General features: G+C 41.6%; 1 protein-coding gene across 2 annotated transcripts in view; it reads left to right on the forward strand.

Annotated features, from left to right (window-relative positions):
* Positions 1-20,373, forward strand: part of xpo4 (exportin 4) — a 110,639-nt gene that overhangs the window by 71,216 nt on the left and 19,050 nt on the right. For both annotated transcript variants that reach the window (XM_072263066.1, XM_072263067.1), the window contains exons 11-14: positions 1,674-1,816; positions 9,520-9,665; positions 11,869-12,046; positions 18,268-18,427. In XM_072263066.1, coding sequence (XP_072119167.1) covers positions 1,674-1,816; positions 9,520-9,665; positions 11,869-12,046; positions 18,268-18,427 — 627 coding nt within the window. The remainder of the gene's footprint in view (positions 1-1,673; positions 1,817-9,519; positions 9,666-11,868; positions 12,047-18,267; positions 18,428-20,373) is intronic.

Consider the following 20,373-nt stretch of genomic DNA (forward strand, 5'->3'; position numbering starts at 1 on the left):
ATCATGAAATCCACTGCTCATTTTATAGTTAAAATGTCTCTACCAACTGATTTCGATTTGTAGCTCTGTAATCCATGAAGTATTTACATGAAACTGAAGATTGTTGGCTTGTGATCTTGCCATTAACACTTGCAATACAGTTTGCTGTAGTGTAATGATAGGTATGTGTGCACAAAGTGCCCTTCTCAAAAGATCCTGAATGTTCCAATTTCAGGCTGTAAGATTTCAGTCTTTAGTATTACATGATCAATATTCTCATTCTAAACTCAGAATAAATGCAGATCTGGTTTATTTTAGTTTAATGGAGGCTATAGAAAACTGATCATCTATCTCACTGTCATCAGAGTCTTGAATTAACCTTTTGTATGATAATGTGGACTCGCAACCTAGCTCATTATAACCTTGCACTTTATCACTTACCTGCACTATCATTTTTTGGTGGCTTTGGCACTTCATTCTGCGGTGTTATTCTACTTTGTTCTTCCACACTGCACTGTGTAAACCATATGCAAGACAAGCTTTTCACTGTATCGTGGTACATGTGACAATAATAAACCAATATCCATACCAATACGAAATTGCACTAACTGACAGATCTTAAAATAAAATATTTTTAAGATTACAATCAGTTAAACTGTCATGAGACAGCAACATCTGCTGTCTTGAAGAATATTAAAATAAAAAAAAAATTGTTTTCTATTTATTCCATATGTTGAAGCCATATATCGTTTTTGTCTGTTGTATTTTGTATTGCAGGTTTATTATGGGCTTGGTAGAAGCGAATGAGTATAGTTACATATTCATGCTTTGTCGAAGTTCATTTTAGTCCAGTTAGAGCCAAGGAGTAGGCTAGTGGTGATATTTCATGTGCAATGCATCTTTAATAATGGACCTAATATTGCTCTATTTTTGAATCACTATATTAATTGAACCTTAAATTATATTGTGATTGTTACTCATATTGTAGACTGAAATGAGAGTTACTTGAACCCATACAGATTTGTCACAGGGTATGAAGATTAGCATCATACCTGATACTCAGAGAGTGGTGGCTGTGTGGAACGAGCTTCTGGTAGAAGTGGTGGATTGGATAGGTATATGGACAGGAGAGGAATGAAGGGTTATGGGCTGAGTGCAGATCGGGGGGACTAGGTGAGAGTAATGTGTTCGGCACAGACTAGAAGGGCTGAGATGGCCTGTTTCTGTGCTGTAGTTGTTAAATGGTTAAGATCACTAATGCTATTTCTTAGACAGCTTATCTTGTTATATTGTTGGTTTTAGTTTTGTTACTTTTTTAATCGCTACAAGAGTGTTCATCTTTGCTGGTTTCTTAATAAAGGATCGAAGGTACTCTTTTGAACATTGGAACTTCATTATTTGAGTACTTCATGCAGTATCAACTCCTGTTATGATCTTGCACTTTATCATTTTAGTCGTTTTGGTGTGTCTTTAAGTAACCGCTTGAAAAGAGATCTAAGCATTTCTGAAAATTTAGTAATTGATTGTCTGTGAGATGTCTGATTCAGGAAATAAGGATGAAAAGGCGAAAGTAACTAATGAAGTTGTAGAATAAAATTTGCACTTGACATTTTAATTGCACGTATTAACATAAACAACTCACACCTTGTACATGTTTATATTTAATTTCAAATATAGTTTCTATTTTTATACAGACTACCAATGGTGTAGCAACACGTGAAGAAGAAGAAATTAGTGAAGTACAGGAAGATGATCGCGATATGTTTTCAGATCAGTTAGCTGGTATAGGCATGCTGGGAAGAATAGCAGCAGACCACTGTATTCCTCTGCTTATCAGGTGGGTGCGAAATTTTCTCTCAAAATTAAAATGCAATTGATAGCATACACCATCCAAAAGTTTTAAATTAACTATATAATGCTGCCAAATACCCTACTGCTGTTTATATTTTAAAGATTAAAGTGAAGTAAAGAATATGCTCATTTATGTTGTTTTTCCAAGCTAGTTCTCATTTTAACTCCACACATATTACTTAATATGGCTTTAGCATGAATTATTAGGTATTATTCTCCTGGCAAATGCCACAAAGTTTGGTGGAACTTCTTCCATATGGTTATGTTTAAAATGAACTAAGACAAAATGATCAGCTTTTATGGAGTTGAAGAAAGAACTGAGAATGATTGACATGCATTATTAGATGGAGAACCTGAAGATGGAAATGGAGGATTTCAGAGCAGTTATATGCAATAATTTTACAGTGTAGTGAAGACGGGAATCCTAGTAGGAACTGAGCAGCAATATAAGAGCTAAGGGAATATGTAGTTTTAAATTTAAGAATACAACTAGTGTGTTTAAATGTGGGATGAATATAAGAAAGGGTAAAAATGCCAAGGATTTGTAGTGAGTGCCTAACTTAGTGAAATTAAGTCTGCAGGAAGATACAAAATAGAATAGAAAACTTTAGATTCAGGGAAGTGAATAGTGGGTGAATATTTGGGCTATTGGTGTAAGGATGTCCTTTTTCTGTGTGCTTAATGACTACTTTTCATTGGATTCTAATTTTAAAAACAAGAACAACCTGTAAAGGATTTAGTAGGCAGAGTACTGAGGAAGGTGCCTGCGCCTGATGAACCTTATGGTAAAATATTAAAATTGAAGATATACTGATACTTCAAGGTGATTACTATAGGGTAGAACATACTGCAGTACTTTTATAACAATGGATCAAAAAACTGAGGGAGATAAAGGCTAGTAAGTTTGGTATTGTACTGAATTTTAAGCAAAAATTATTTCCTGAATATCAGAATATTGAAACCTCAATATAAACTTAGAGTGAGTTTAAATGCTGATCTTCCTTAACAGTATGCAGCTTAAAATAGTCCCTCTAGGTGAGGCAACACTTCACGTGTGAACCTACCAGGATTATTTATTGTATCCGTTGCTCCAAGTGCAGCCTCCTCTAGTGTCTGCTTTGTCAAGCACCTTTGCTCTGTCTGCTGCAACAGCCAAGCTCTCTTGCTGGTGAGCTGTTTTAATTCCATTTCCTGCCCCCACTCTGGCGTGTCTGTCCATGGCCTCCTCTGCTCCATGTTGAAGTCAGGCACAGATTGGAGCAGCAGCACCTCATATTGCATTTTGGTAGGCTCCAACCTGATGGTATTCACATTGATTTCTCTAACTTCTAAAAACCACTGCCTTCTATTCCCTTTATCCCATCTCGCCCTTTCGTTATCCTCACAACCTGCCCTTCACTCTCATTTTCCTCCCTCTGGTTTCCCATCTCTAGCAGAAAATGTTAGAAATAATTAGTAAGTCTCCATTACTGGAAAAAGAAACAGTATTAATGTTCTAGAACAAAGGTCCAAATCAGAGCTAGTAAGGAGAAAATCGGTGTTAACTTGGGAGATGTATCACCTATCTTTTTGTCTCTTCTCACTTCCCATGGAACTCCCTGTTGTCTGCTTGTTTAATTTTTCAAACTATTTATGGATGAAGAGGTGTGACCCCTCGACCAATTCTGCTGGGATACAAGCCAGGACCTGATCTGCCCTGACTATGTTGCATGGGTGAGAGTGTCTGATGTTGAAAGACTTGAGAAACCTGATGACCCCAGGTTACTCCAGTGATGATGTGTCCCAACGAGACCTAGGATGTATTGCAGCATCACTCTTAATGTACCTGTGTGACTACCTGCACAGTTATAAAATTAAATTTGAGGAAAGGCATCTCAATTTTTATATGAGAATGTTCCACCCTTTTCAGTTGAATAGTGAATTCCACAACTTCAGGCACCTAATTCACCCTGTCTTTATCAGACTGACAGTTTCCACTTTGTTCATCTATAATATTGTTCAGTTTTTCTTTATCCATTAACACAACCTGACATGGTGGGCATGTCCTCCAGCATTGCACTTTTCAACTTTTGTTCCTTTTTTAAAATTTCTCTTCCCATAATCCATTGACTGAATGACCTCTACAATTTATTCCTGATCTCACCCTCTCAGAGAAATTGCCTATCCAGCACCCCAACCCCCATAATGCTTGCAATTTTAAAACTAACTTGTTTTTCTCTCTTACCCACTTCTGATGAATGTCTTTGATGTGAATATTGATCCAAGAGATAGGGAATGTGGAACATTGTATAAATTACTGCAATTTGCAAGATGAAATTCAAATATGGGCATTAGAAGTAAAATCAACAGAGAACTTTGTCTCTTTAGAAGCTTCCCCAAATGATAATATTCATCGATTTACCTTCTTTTTCTACCCCCTGAAGATTGAGTGAACTTGGCCTTTTCTCCTCGGAGCGATGGAGGATGAGAGGTGACCTGATAGAGGTGTATAAGATGATGAGAAGCATTGATCGTGTGGGTAGTCAGAGGTTTTTGCCCAGGGCTGAAATGGCTAACATGAGAGGGCACAGTTTTAAGGTGCTTGGAAGTAGGTACAGAGGAGATGTCGGGGTAAGTTTTTTACACAGAGAGTGGTGGATGCGTGGAATGGGCTGCCGACAACAGTGGTGGAAGCGGATACTATAGGTCTTTTAAGAGACTCCTGGATAGGTACACGGAGCTTAGAAAAATAGAGGGCTTTGGGTAACCCTAGATAATTTCTAAAGTACATGTTCAGCACAGCATTGTGGGCCGAAGGGCCTGTGTTCTGTAGGTTTTGTATGTTTTTGTTTTGTTGTTATTGTTATGTTGACAAGCACACTTCCTTTCCAGTTTGCTAGACAAAGCTCTGTCTTTGGATGCAGGGGATACTTTGCTTGAAGTGTTGGGGACCATACCAATTCAGATGCAGAACATAAGGAGATTAGTCCCAATATTTCACAGGCTGTTCCCAGGGATGTACATATGGACGGATATCAAGTGCGGCTGGCAGATCATCAGCTTGGTGAAAGATGCCCTTTGGTCTGCCCAAAACTTGTTGCTCTGCCAGTACATCAAGATATCCCTAGACTAGAGGAATGCTGCCAGCTGGCACATTCCAGGCTGCAGGAATACATGCTGAGGGATGCACTTGAGCTTGGTGCAGCCAATGCAGTAGCTTGGTAGAGGAGGATCACAGTGCAGGGTTCTTCTGCTTCTGGTCAGGGAGGGGCCAGTTGGGTGAGGAAGCCTCTCAATTATTGTAGCAGTGTATCATCCGGGGGCCACAAATGGCAACAACCGTCATACTAATTTTAAGGAATGTAATAGAACGCTACTTAAAGCATTGACTAATTATGTAAGAATAAAAAAGCATTGAAAAGTTTATTCCTGTAATAGAAAGAATTATTTTAATAAAATTTATTTTGATTTTTAAAAATCACAGGCTTATTCATAGGACAAAGAAATAAATGATGTTCAAACTTAAGTATTTTGCATCAGTCTTCACTGTGGAAGACACTAGCAGCATGCCAGAAATTTTAGATTGTCAGGATAGAGGTGTAGTTGCTATTACTAAGGAGAAGATACTTGGGGAAGCTGCAAGATCCGAAGGTAGATAAGTTACCTAGGCTAGATGGACTATACCCCAGGATTCTGGTAGCTGAAGAGATTTGGAGGCATAAGTAATGATCTTTCAAGAGTGAATAGATTCTGGAATGGCTCCAGAAGACTGGAAAATTGCAAATGTCACTCTATTCTTTAAGAAAGGAAAGAGATGGAAGAAAGGACATAATCGACTAGTTAGTCTAACTTCACTGGTTGGGAAGATGTTGAAGTCTATTATTAAGGATGAGGTTTCAGGGTACTTGGAGGTACATGATAAAATAGGCCAAGGTGGGCATGGTTTCCTTAAGGGAAAATCTTGCCTGACAAATCTGTTGAAATTCTTTGAGGAAATAACAAGCGGGAAAGACAAAGGACAGTCAGTGGATGTTGTATACTTGCATTTTCAGAAGGAGTTTCACATTAGTGCCGCACGTGAGGCTGCATAACAAGATAAGAGCCTGTGGTGTTACAAGAAAGATACTAGCATGGATGGAAGATTGGCTGACTGGCAGGACGCAAAAAGTGAGAATAAAGGGGCTCTTTTATACGTAGCTGCTGGTGACTAGTGGCTTTTTGCAGGAGTCAGTGTTGGGACTGCTTTTCACATGATATGTCAGTAGTTTTGATGGTGGAATTGATGGCTTTGAGGTCAAGTTTGAAAAAGGTCTGAAGCGAGGTGGAGGGACAGTTAGTGTTGAGGAAACAGGGAGTTTGCAGAAGGACTTGGGTTGGGAGACTGGGCAAAGAAGTGGCAGATGAAATATAGTGTAGGGAAATGTATGGTCATGCACTTTGGTAGAAGGGATAAAGGCATAGATTATTTTCTAAATGGGGAGAAAATTTCAAAAATCAGAAGTGCAAAGGGGAACACTGGTGCAAGATTTCCTGAAGGTTAACTTGCAGGTTGAATTGATAGTAAGGACAGCAAGTGCAATGTTCGCATTTATTTCACGAGGACTAGAATTTTATAAGCAAGGATGTAATGCTAAGGCTTTATAAGGTATTGGTCTGTCTGCACTTGGAGTATTTTGAGCAGTTTTGGACCCACTATCTAAGAAAAGATGTGCTGGCATTGGAGAGGGTCTAGAGGAGGTTCACAAGAATGATCCCAGGAATGTAAGAGTTAACGTATGAGGATCATTTGATGGCTCTGGGCCTTTACTCACTGGATGAGTAAAGAATGAGGGGAGAACCTCATTGAAACCTTACTGAGTATTGAAAGGCCTAGATAGAGTGGATGTGGAGAAGATGTTTCCTATAGTGGGTGAGTCAACGGCCAGAGACTTGATAGAGGTATTTAAAATTATGAGGGGGATAGATAGAGTTGATGTGGATAGGGCTTTTCCATTGAGAGTAGGGGAGATTCAAACAAGAGGACATGATTTGAGAGTTAGGGGGCAAAAGTTTAAGGGCAACATGAGGGGGAACTTCTTTGCTCAGAGTGGTAGCTGTGTGGAACGAGCTTCCAGCAGAAGTGCATGAGGCAGGTTCGATGTTGTCATTTAAAGTTAAATTGGATAGATATATGGACAGGAAAGGAATGGAGGGTTATGGGCTGAGTGCAGGCCGGTGGGACTAGGTGAGAGTAAGCGTTCGGCACGGACTAGAAGGGCCGAGATGGCCTGTTTCCGTGCTGTAATTGTTATATGGTTATAGGACACAGCCTCAGAATAGAAGGACATCTATTTAGTCAATCAAGTGAAGTTTATTGTCATCTAACTACATAACATGTATATAACCATATAATGTATATAGAAATGAGCAACATTTCTTTGAACTAGGGTGTAAAACACAGTAGTACATAACACATGATAACTTGTGAAGGTAACGATAAAATCTACAGATGAATCACAAAAATAACAAACTAAAGAGCATAAATTAAATATTGTAAGGTATGGAACAGATTAACCAGTGTCACTTCAAATGACGCAGCTGGGAGTTCAGAAGTCTAATAGCCTGGGGGAGAAACTGTTTCTCATCCTGACCATTCTTGTTTTTATGCATCAGAGTCTCCTGCCTGATGGTAGAGAGGATACTGGATGGATGGGTGGGATCTTTAATAATACTTGGCCCTGTGCATGCAATGCTCCAGATAAATGTCCCTGATGGATGGTAGGGAGACCCCGATGATCCTCTCAGCAGTTCTTATAGTCCTTTTTCAGGACTTCAGGTCTGATGCTTGACTGCTCCTATACCAGATGGAGATGCAACTTGTCAGGATGCTCTCAATGTGCTCCTGTACGGTGGGAGCCTTGCTTGCCTCAGGAAGTAGAGGCACTGCTGTTTCTTCTGGTTCAGGGAGGTGATATTAAGGAACCGGGTGAGATCATCTGTGATGTCAACTTCCAGGAGGAACAACAGAGATGATGAGGAGGAATTTCTTTAGCCAGAGGGTAGTGAATCTGTGAATTCATTGCCACTGACAGCTGTGGAGACCAAATCATTGGGTATATCTAAAGCGAAGGTTGATAGGTTCTTGGTTAGCCAGAGCGTCAAAGGTAATGGGACAAGGCAGGAAAATGAGGTTGGGGGGATAATACATCAGGCATGATGAAATGGCAGAGCAGACTTGATGGGCCAAATGGCCTGATTCTGGTTTTGTGTCTTATGGTCTAAGAGGATGTGCAACTGCAGAAAACTGGGAAGATGTAAAATTGTGCAAAATAGCAGTAATAAGGAAGTAGTTGAGAAGGACATGCTACTGGAATAAATAAATATTGCCATTTTTGTGGATATTTCAAATTTTTAATGCTTTTTAAAAATAGTTCTGTTTGGGATTTGGTGATCATAGTTTAGCAACTAAAATTTTTGTTGAGAGAAGACTTGTTTGTAACTGATATTGCATCTTTTCAGGGGAGAATATGTATATGTCTGCAGGAGAGGTGAAATCTCTGCCAAGAGAGATGGACAGTGGATTGTTTTGGATTAAAGAAACAGTCTGCTGTATTGTACTTTGATTCTGATCAAATTAAGAGCAACAACAAAATGATCTGTAGTACGAATTCCCATGCTGAAAGATCAAATAATATTTTATGAAATTCCATTAGATTAGCCTATCCAACTTCTTGTTGCGTTGGAAGTGCATATGAATAATAGCTCAGAATAATTGGTAGAATTGGGATATTTGATGTGAAAATATAAGACAATATACAAAATGTAGGAATGTTTTTGTAATAAATTAACTCCAGAGGGCCCCAGCTAACAAAATAACATCATGGATCGCTAAACTACATGAACCTAAGCACTATTTTGTTGGACTATCAAAATGATGCTTGCAATTTGTAACTGGCCAACCTCCCCATAAAGTTAAAATGTTCAAATGAAATATATTGTCTGATAAGTACATGCCACAATTCCAAACTCAGTTTTAGAACAAATAGGAGTAGGTATTAAATGTACACTTATTTTCTTGTTTTGTGTGTACAGCATTAAGACCAAAAAACATAGAAGCAGAATTGGGTGGTTGGGCCCTTCACGGCTGGTCTACCATCCTTCTCAGCCCCATTCTCTTACCTTCTACTCATAACCTTTGATACCCAATCAGTCTCCACCTTAAATATACCTAATGACTTGGCCAAACTAATGCAAAGCTACAATGGTGGTCAGAAAATTTCTGTTGGGAAACACCAATCTAAATAAAATAACTAAGCTAAAGGAGATTCGTATATGGTTATTCTTGTTTGTTCAAACTAATTGTAATTGGGGTTCATGAGTACACGTAACTTAATGATTCTAAGGTAAAATCTAGAGAAGTTGTTAACAGGGATAAAGGAATGTAATTAGTTTCTGATTCAATTTGTAATGTGTTTATTGACCATAGTCTCTAGTTGATTGCATATTTTCCCTAGAACTCTGCTCCAGTGTTTCTATCAATCTCTCTTTATTGTTACCTACTTTTTAAGAGTGTACCAGGGTAATGCAATCTAATTGGGTTTCCTATACCTTTCCAGTCTGTGCAGGTTGTCATAGTCACTTAGATGATCACTGATTTTTAATGTGCACGGTTTTGCTGATTAAGTGCCAAAATGGTTTTGCTTTAATTACTTTTATGTGTGTTTGGTTCAGCTTATTAGAAGATAGAGTTACAAGACTTCATGGTCAGTTACAAAGGCAACAGCAGCAGTTCCTGTCATCACCAGGACCAGCATCATTGGATAATAAAGTACTAGATGATTTGTATGAGGACATTCATTGGCTACTATTAGTCACAGGTACATTTGCTACAATATATATAGAATTATGTTTTTATAAATGTGTTTTCATTATTGTAAAGAATGTATATAACAAAGAAGTTAACAAGACGATAACCCATTTTAAAGTTCTGGCATATTCACTATTCTTCACAATGATTCTTTCAGAATAAGTGTGATGATGCAAATGTGTTCTCACAATTGTCAAAAAGTTAATTTGGATGTTTACTGGAGCAGACAGCCTCTGCATAGCTAGGAAAGAATGACTAATAGAGATTCCAAAGTTCAAAGTAATTTTATTATCACAGTACATATCTTTCACCATACGCAACCCTGAGATTCATTTCCTTGTGGGCACACACAGTAAATCCAAGAATCACAATAGTGTCAATGAAAGACGACACCCAGCAGGATGGACAAACAACCAATGTGCAAAAACAACAAACTGCAAATACAAAAACAAAGATAATAATAATACATAAGCAATAAATACTGAGAACCTGAGATGAAGAGTCCTTGAAAGTGAGTCCATAAGTTGTGGGAACAGTTCAGTGATGGGGCAAGTGAAGTTATCTCCTCTGGTTCAAGAGTCTGCATGGTTAAGGGGTAGTAACTGTTCCTGAAGCTAGTGGTGTGAGTTTTGAGGCTCCTCAGCCACCTTCCTGATGGCAGCAGTGAGAGAAGAATATAGACTGGGTAGTGGGGTTCCTTGATGATGGATGCTGCTTTCCCGCAACAGCGCTCCATGTAGATATGCTCAATAGCGGGAAGGGCTTTACCCGTGATGGACAGAACCAGATCCACTAATTTTTGTAGGATTTGCCGTTCAAGGGCATTGGTGTTTCCGTACCAGGCCGTGATGCAACCAGTCAGTGTACTCTCCACAGCAAACCTATAGAAGTTTGCCAAAATTTACCATAAATGCAATGATGTGAGGTTACTTTCAATGAGCATTTCAAGAGACTAACTCAAAAAATGTGTGTGGAAAACAGAAGACATAAAAATGAAAACTGAGTGTGCATTTAGTGTTTCCATGAATTTCTGAAGGGAGGAAATTTTATCATTGAGAAATTAGAAATTGGAGGGGATAAAACATCTTAACATTCCCTACTGCATAATCTTAACTCTGAACATTTAGTTAAAGAAATCAATTTGGTTCAATGCACATTATATAGTTAACTCCTTTGTCTCTTAAGATCTATTCCGGACCCTTTTTTCCAACTGCATACTTCTCCTTGGCAGATTATCTGAAGATAGTGTTGGGTTCAGAATTTGATTTATTATCATTAACATGACATGACATTTGTGGGGTTTTTTTGCTGCTGCAGAACAGTGCAAAAACATTAAAAACCTGTAAGTTACAAAAACAACTAGTGCAAAAATAAAGGAAATAATATCCATGTCTCTCTAAGTTCTCAGGCCATGTCTGAATGAGCAGAATTTCCTGTAATTGAATATCGGAAACATCAGTGTCATTGCCTCTGACCCCTCCAAAAGTTTAGTTCCCGAGTCACGAACTTCCTTCTCGCTGACATCTTTCTGAAACCAAATTGAATTTTACCCTCCTGTATCTCATACCTACCCCAGAGATTGACTTAATTTCATATACTATCTATGCTTCACCAAGTCTACTATTTCAACAGCTCATGTAACCCTACTTCGTCCCTGGCATCATTGTGCTACTTTAATGCAAAACTTTTTCTGTCTTTGATAAATTTGAAGTCATCCAAATTTTTGAACTCACCAAATCCCATTCATTTCCTTTGTGGCACATAACCATCTTCTGAATATGAATCATTTCAACTCTTGAAATTCTCAGCCTTGTATTCAATTTCCCCTTGGCCTCTTCCCTTCATACTTCTGTAATCACCACATGCACCACAATCAAAATATTTTGCTGTTTCTCCAAACCTGGACTCTTGTTCACTGTACCTTTGTGCTTTTTGGTCTGAAGGATCTGCTTTCTATATCAGTATTCCTGTGCATTTGTCTCTCTCAAAGCATTCCATCCTTCAGACAATGTTCACCAAGCTTTTCATCATTTGCTGTATGTGACTCAGTGTTATATTTTGTTTGATAATGTTTCTGTGAAATATTGGGAGACAGTGATATGTTGAATACTATGCAAATTCTAGTTCCTGTTGTACAGTGTAACCTTGATGATATAATATAAAAATTAATAGCATAGAATTTTAAACTGTTGTTGTTGCTGCTTTGTTGCTAGGCTACCTCCTGGCTGATGATACTCAGGGAGAAACTCCTCTCATTCCTCCAGAGATAATGGAATACTCTATTAAGCATGCAACTGAGGTTGACATTAACACAACACTTCAGATTCTAGGTTCGCCAGGAGAGAAAGCCTCCTCAATCCCAGGCTGCAATAGAACAGATTCTGTGATTAGGTAAATACTTCATGATATGATAGGTTGGGGGGGAGGTGGGTTTGCATAGTAGCTTTTAATTGAGATCAATCTAAAGTTAATTATAAATGGTTAAATTCAAATGTTATTTCTTCAGTGATACTGCTATCAGCCAGTTTTCTGCATTTATAAATGAAAGCCCAGTCAAATGCTTTTTAAAAGTATATTGCTTGTTTTTAAATTTAAAGCTGTTTACAGGTGGTATATAGTTAATTGGATGCATCTTTAAACTTTGTGGTTTCAGGACCTTTAATGGAAATGAGTATCAGTGTAAGAGGGTGCTAGTGGTGGGAATATTTAGTGATGCTGGAGAGATGTACTGGAGGATTTAAGTGGCTGGTCAGCTATTGCTACTGAGTGTCCTAGTTAGAAGTTGCTTAGTGACCACAACTCCCTGACCTCTAGAATAGTATGAGCAAGAATAGGAGCAGACAGTACGGAAAAGTATTGTGGTGAGCATTTTGTCCATAATGGCAAGATGAGGAAGCTTGTTGAACTCAACAACCGTTTTATTGTGATAAACACAAAACAGACCAGGTACCATGACCCGGAGAGTGAACCCAACCAGTCTCATACAGATGGAGGAGGTGACCATCACATTTGTAGGGTGACCCACAAATACACAAGCAAATAACTGTACAACCCAAGCTAAAATGGAACAATAAATGAACTGGAACTTCCAACCCTAATCCCACCAAAGCATTTTAACACAAGAACAATGAACAGTATTGGTCATTAGAAATGCAGGGGCGGGCTGTCGACCGCGTCCCCCCAGAGCATCACACTGCCCACACCGAGGAGCTAGCCGTCCCCGGCAACACCAGAATCCAGTGCAAAGTCCAGAAGTCATGGTGGGCGTCAACACTGTTGCTTGTTTGTGTGAGGCAAGAGGCAGGGCACCTGGAATGTCACTTCCTTCCTTCAGCCTCGCTGGGTTAGTGGTGGCCAAAGGCTGATACGGTGCCAGCTGGTCCCGGTGCAGCCTTCCACCGCTCAGGCAACCGCACCCGATGTACCACATCGGAAATGTGGTCAAGCCACTTCCGGCCCCTTCCAGTGGCTTCCAAGCCTGGGGGATAGTCCCTTCCGGGAGGGGCAGTACACCCATACTGGGCCCCCACCATGTGCTGCTGCATTGGCACCCTAGACTGGCACCCCAGCCCCTTCTGGGAGTGCACAAACAGCTCCACATCCTGCCTCTACCCAGGCCAGTAGAAGCGTTCACGCAGCCTGCCCAACGTCTTTGCAACTCCAAGATGGCCAGCCCCCACCAGCCCTTTCACCGACTGCAGCACTGTGTTGTGGAGCCCCCGGGGGACCACCGGCTGCAAAAGATGTCTGTCACCATCAGACAACTGCCACCGCCGAAATAGCAACCTGTTGTGCACCTCCAGTGTTCCCCACTGCGAGTATAGAGCCTTGGTCTCCGGGTCCAGGGCGGAGACCTCGGCCCACTCTAGCCGTTGCCCCACAGTCAGCCATTCCCTGACCCGGCCCAACACGGGATCGCTCACCTGTTCACTGCACAGCTGCTGGTCCACGGTGGGGAGGTCGTCACTGGCTGTCACCTGAAGTGCCGTCACTGTCTCTTACCCGTGGTTTAGCTATGTTGCGTTGGGCCGCTGCCGGGGGTGCTGCACTGCTGCAGGCCGCTGTGAAACCGGTGCTAGTTGCTGCTCCTCCCCCTGGGACTGCTTCCTGGAGCTGCCCCGCTGGAGAGCCACTGCTTCAGCACCGAGGTAGAGTATTGCCCCTGACACATCCACATGGGCCACCCAGCAGGACAGCAGGTCCAGGCCAAGGATGCAGGACTCTCTGATGTCGGCGACCCACACCTCGTGCTCCACTGTGTTTCTCCTCACTGTGCTGCGCAGCCTCCTCTTCCCTCGCATCACCGCACAGTCGCCAGTGACCATAGCCAGCTGGACCACCGTTATTGTCCACCCAGGCAGGGATGACTGGTCTGTGTTGGAGAGAACACCGGGACGGATGATGGTGGTGGTTCACCCCATGTCCACCAAAACGTGGCATCTGATGCCCTCCACCACACAGTCCACATATAATCCTTGCTCTTCACCCAAATGGCCCACCCAGAGGGACAACAACAGAGGGATTCTGCTAGAGGACTTGGGCGGCACTGCCCGCTGAGTATTTCCTGATGGCTGCTCTGAGCTGTGGCGTGGTGCCGGCGCGGGGCAGTCCCGGGCCAAATCACCTGCCTCACCGCACTGGCAGCAGAGATTGTTTCGTGGCTGCCGAAGGGATTGGCGTGGCACTGGTCGGACATGTCACACGGAGTCCTCCTTGTCAGTTTCCTCCTCACCCTTGGTGACACAAGCCCGGGCTTCTGCATATGGGGCGATGCTGGAACACTTTGAGGGTCTAAAATTGCTTCTGCCCCCTCAGCCTTGGCCAGCGCCTCGTCTGGCATTGACGGTGATGTCAGGCGAACACACTGCTGAAGGTGCTTCGGCGTCAGCACCCTTACAAAGGTGTGGAGGGCAGGTTCTTCCTTGGCCGCGGATGGAACTGGAGGTAGCCATGCCAAGCACAGTGGTGGGCCCCCAGGCTTTCTCCCATATGGTGCTGTCTGCTGCACAGTTCTTCCCTCATTGCTTCCACCACCGGCCTCTGCTCAAAACGCCACTCCAGTGCCATTACGAGTGCCCTAGAGTCACGCTGCTCTGCCAGCATTAGCAGAGCATCTCCCTCCAGTGCTAGGGCAAGGTGTACCGCTGTTTTGATGGGGGTCCACCCGTTGTGCTATGTGTCAAGTCTGACCTGTGCCAGGTATGGCTCCAGGCGGCTGGTACCATTGTATCTGGGGAGCTTCATCGTAGACCTTGAGGCGCAACTTGTCGAGGCCTTTTGATCTCCCTTGAGTTCTGGTAGCATCTGCCATGGTGTCCATCCTCCCATGGCTACAGTGTCTTGGGTTCTGCAGAATGGGTGGTGACAGGCAAGTGATGCAGTTTGCTCTGTGCCCCAGGTTGGGGAGCCTGGGTGTGCTCACTCCATTGGGGCTCTCTGGAAAGGCACAGTGCTCGGTACCCAGGTCCTCCCCCCTGGTTGCGTCTTCATGAGCCCTGCCCTTGGTTGCAGGGGAGGCATATTGCTAGGTCCCTCGTCTTACTCCCCGGGTCTTAAGGCACTCTATCCGACGTTGCAGCTCTACAATCTTGTGGTTGATCTGGCATCCCACTCTTGAACCAATAGAACATAGAATAGTACAGCACAGTACAGGCCCTTTGGCCCACAATGTTGTGCCAACCCTTAAACCTTCCCTCCATATAACCCCCCACCTTTAATTCCTCCATATACCTGTCTAGTAGTCTCTTAAACTTCACTAGTGTATCTGCCTCCACCACTGACTCAGGCAGTGCATTCCACGCACCAACCACTCTCTGAGTAAAAAACCTTCCTCTAATATCCCCCTTGAACTTACCACCGCTTACCTTAAAGCCATGTCCTCTGAGCAGTGGTGGCAAGCATTTGGTCTACAATGACAGATGAGGAAGCTCTTTGAACTCAACAGCCATTTTATTGTGATAGATACAAAACAGACCAGGTGCTGTGACCCGGAGAGTGAATCCAACCAGTCTCATACCGATGGGGGAGGTGACCATCACACACCCCGGTTACAGTTAGGGTGACCCACAAATACGTAAGCAAATAATTGTATAACCCAAGCTAAGATGTAACAATAAATGAACTATAACTTCCCACTATAATCCCACAAAAGCATTTTAACACAAGAACTATAAATAATTCTGGTTATTAGAAAAGTGGGCGTGGTCTATCGACCACGCTCCCCCCAGAGCATAACAGTATTTAATTGGGGGATTAATTATGATGGTGTGAGGCAAGAACTTAGGAGTGTAAATTGGGAACAGATGTTCTCAGGAAATGCACAGTAGAAATGTGAAGGTTGTTTAGGGACAATGCATGGAGTTCTGGATTAGTTTGTTCTGCTCATTTGTAGGGTAAACGAACCCGGTTGACATGAGAGATGGAACATTTAGTCAAGAGGATGAATGAAGCAAACTTGAGATTTCAGAAGTAAGAATCAGACAGTGCTCCAAAGAGTCATGAAGATAGTCTGGAAGGAGCTTAAGAATGGATTTAGGAGAGCTAGAAGGGGACATGAAAAGTCCTAGGCAAATAGATCAAGGAAAGCTCCAAGACATTCTACACATATGTGAAGAACAGAAGGATGAAGAAAGAGCTGCTGAAAAACATTCAGATAGATAGGTACCGTGGCTCTAATGGGGTATACCCAGATAACCATGGGGAGTGACTGCTGGGACATTGATAATGATCTTTGCACCTTCCCTGGCCATGGGATTGGATAATGGCAAATGTTATTCCATTGTTCATAAAGGTAAAAGGACAATCTTGGGAATTTTAGACCAGTGAGACTTATGTCAGTCATGAGCAAACTCTTGGAGAGGGACTTTGAGGGCAGGAGTTTGGAGAAGCATAATCTGATTAGGGCTCTTCAGCATGACTTTGTGATGGGCAGGTCATGCCTGATGAGCTTAACTGAGTTTTTCGAGAAGGTGATGAAAGTAAAGCAGTGGATGTGGTGTACATGGATGTTAGTAAGGCACTTGACAAGTTTGTCTGTTGTAGGCTCATTCAGCAAGTCAGAAGGCATGAGATCCAGGGAAATTTGGTAGAATGGGTTGATAAGTGGCTTGCTCATAGAAGGTAGAGGGTGGTAGTAGAGCATATTCTACTTGGAGTAATGTATGGCAGGGATCTGCTGCAGGATGCCTGCTCTTTGTGATTTTTATAAATAATTTGGAAGAGCCAATAGCGTAGAAGTTAATACAACCCTATTTCAGCTTGGGGCATTGGAGTTTGAAGTTCGATTCCGACACCATCTGTAAGGATTTTGTACTTTGGAACACTCTTGGAGCACTAGGTTTCCCCAGGTGTTCTGGTTTCCTCCCACATTCCAAAGACTTACTGCTTGGTAGGTTAATAGGTCATTGTAAATTGTCCTGTGATTAGACTAGGGTTAAATAGGTGGTTTGTTGGGCTGGAAGAGCCTCTTCCACACTGCATTTCCAAATAAATAAAATGGAGGAAGTGGAAGGCTGGGTTAGTAAGTATGCAGATGATATGAAGTTTGGATGTGTTGTGGATAGTGCAGAAGGCTGCAGAGTTGAGCAGAAAAGTAGCAGTTGTAGTTCAGTCTGGAGAGTTATGAGGAAAGGTTAAGTTTTTCTCTTTGGAGTAACGGAGGATGAGAGGCAACTTGATCGATGTGTATAAGATTATGAGGAATGTAGATAGTGGACATGCAGCAGCTTTTTCCCAGGATGGCAGTGGCCAGTACCAGAGGACATCCATTCAAGGTGAGTGGAGACGAGTTTAAGGGAGATGTCAGGTTGGAATCTTACATAGGGTGGTGGATGCCTGAAATGCACTGCCAGGGTGCTGGTAAAGACTGATACAATAGGGACCATGTAGAAGACTTAAAAAGGCACATGGAGGTTATACGACTGTTTAGGAAGGAATGGTTAGATTGGTTGTGGAATAGGTTTGTAATACCACATCATGAGCTAAAGGGCCCATATTATGCTATACTGTTCAGCAGTTTGTCTATTGATTCTACTGACTATAGTAATTTATTTGATAAATGTCCCAATCTGCCTGATACAAAGTTGTTCAGAACAAAATTATTTAAAATTTGAGCTGAAGGAGGTGGCATAGCAGTTAATATTGTTGTTACAGCGCAGGCAACCTGGGTTCAATCCGCTGCTGTCTATAAGGAGTTTGTCTGTTCTCCTCATGACCGTGTGCATTTCTGCCAACATCCCAAAGATGTTACCGTGTGGGCCTGTTACTATGCTGTATCTCTAAATAGATCAGTTAAGCCTGGTGAATGTAAAAACAGAAAATGGCAGAGCACTATGATTGGTTCAGATGAGGGAACATCTCCATTGTAGTTCACTATTTTTGGTAAAAGAGTGTGAAGAATTGCTCAAGAGCCAGTTGACATTTGGAAAATAACATTTAGGCATGTTATTGGGAAGTTACTATCTTTAGAGTAAATAAGGGATGCATTTTTTAATAAAATTGCTGCAAAGTGTAAATAAATTAAAATGCATCTCTGAAATTTACTTTTCTTTGAAACTGTAAATTTGTATCAACTTTTGAAAGAATGCTTAAATGGAACTTAAATTCCTGCTTAGGTTATTAGCTGCTGTTCTTCGAGCTTCAGAAGTTGAGTCTCGAGCCACAAGGGCAAACTTGACAGAGCTACTCAGCCCACAAATGGGAAAAGATATTATGTGGTTCTTGAAACGATGGACAAAGACTTACCTTTTAGCAGATGAAAAACTTTATGACCAGGTCAGAAATCATGTTCTTTGCGTTTGTATGTATGGACTAACTATAACTTAATAATCAATTCTGTAGAATTGATTTTTTAGATTTGATTCAGTTGGGGAGCATGATATATTTCACACTCACTCACACACTCACACTCACCCTCCCTTCCTCCCTCCCTCCCTCCCTCCCTCCCTGATCGGAGCTTCACTATGCATCAATTCTCCATTCTAGTTGAGTATTATACCTTAATGGTCATTATAAAAAAACTTCCTATTAATGTGAGTTCTTGCATATGGTGCCATATTTTTAATCTTGCTTGGTATCATCATCAGCCCCAACTGTGTTGATATCACTCAAAAGGAAAATCACATTTAGGTCAACTGTTTAATTCACAAAATTAGCTTTTTCTGTGTATACAGTGTGTTTAAGTTTATAGTTTATTTCAATTCTACAGAAGCAAAAAGTACATTGATCAATATGTAGAGTACCAAACACAAAATGCTGGAGGAACTCAGCAGGTCAGGCAACATCTATGGAAAGAAATAAAGAATCGATATTTTGGGCTGAGACCCTTCATTAGGTCTGAAAAGGAAAAGAAGCATAAGCTGGAGAAGATGGAAGGTGATACAGTACCTCTAAAAGTATTCAGCCCGCAACCAGGATCTCTCTGTATTTAGCAGCATTCATCTTCCCATCAATCGTAACCAGATTTCCAGTTCCTGTGCTGAAAAGCATACCCATAGCATGATGCTACCTCCACCATATTTTACTGTAGGGATGGTATTACTTAGCTGATGCACAGTATTAGGTTTAGGCCAAAAAATTCCACTTTAGTCTCATCCGACCACAAGACCACCTTCCACATCTTTACAGTATCTTCGAGATGATGCCTTGTAAAGTCATTACGGACGAGGTTATGTTTTTTAAACCAGGGCTGCTTCCTTTTTTTGTAGGAAGAAATACTTCTCTTGTGCAAGCCTTAGAGCAGGATTTCCCAATCTTTTTTAATCCCAAGGACCCCTACCATTAAGCGAGGGGTCCATAGACCCCAGGTTGGGAACCCCTGCCTTAGAGATTGTGGAGCCGTGAACTTCATCTCCAATTGCAGCCACTGACTTTTGTAACTTTGTGTCATAGTAGCCTCTCTTACAAGTGCCATTCTTCTCCAGCGACTAAGTTTAAAGGGGCGGCCTAACCTAGGGAGTGTGGCTGTTGTTTCATTTCTTCCCCCCCACCGCCACTTTTTCACAATGGACTACACTGAGCTCCAAGGCATGTTCAATGCCTTTGTGATGGTCTTGTACCCTTCCTCAGACTTGTGCTTCTGTTATTATTTCCCTGACTTGTCTTGAATGCTCTTTTGTCTTCATGTTGGTTTGGTCTGTTGAAAATCTACCATACTGTTGGACTTTACAGAGAGAGGGGGGTATTTATTCTTACGAATTCATTGAAAACAGGTGATTCTCCAATTTTCTATATCAACAAATTGGGTGAGTCATAAGGTAATACAGTATAATGCACCTGAGGAAAGTTAGCATAATAATTACAAATACTTTTACAGCCACACAATTTTGGTTTTTAATTTTTATTAAATTGTTGACAGACTTTGGAATTTTCTTTTGATTTGATAATGATGCAGAATGATTTGTAGATTAGCTCAAAAATCCTACTTCAATATATTTTAAATTTAGAAAACAAGACAGTAAAATATGAAAATAGTTGTGGGGGTTGAATACTTTTTCAAGACACTAAGTGAAGCCAGACAAGAGAGAAGGTTGCTGGGTAGAGGAGGGGGGAGGGGTAAAGAAGTGAGAAGCTGGGAGGTAATGGGTGGAAAAGGTAAAGGGCTGAAGAAGGACAGATCTGCCAGGAGAGGAGAGTGGACGATGGGGCAATGTTCATTTTATTGGCAAAGTGAGCATGTACAATACAACTCCATTATTTGTCTTCAGGTAGCCATGAAGTGC

Source organism: Mobula birostris, chromosome 7 (genome assembly GCF_030028105.1).
Source record: "Mobula birostris isolate sMobBir1 chromosome 7, sMobBir1.hap1, whole genome shotgun sequence".
Classification (NCBI taxonomy): Eukaryota; Metazoa; Chordata; class Chondrichthyes; order Myliobatiformes; family Myliobatidae; genus Mobula; species Mobula birostris.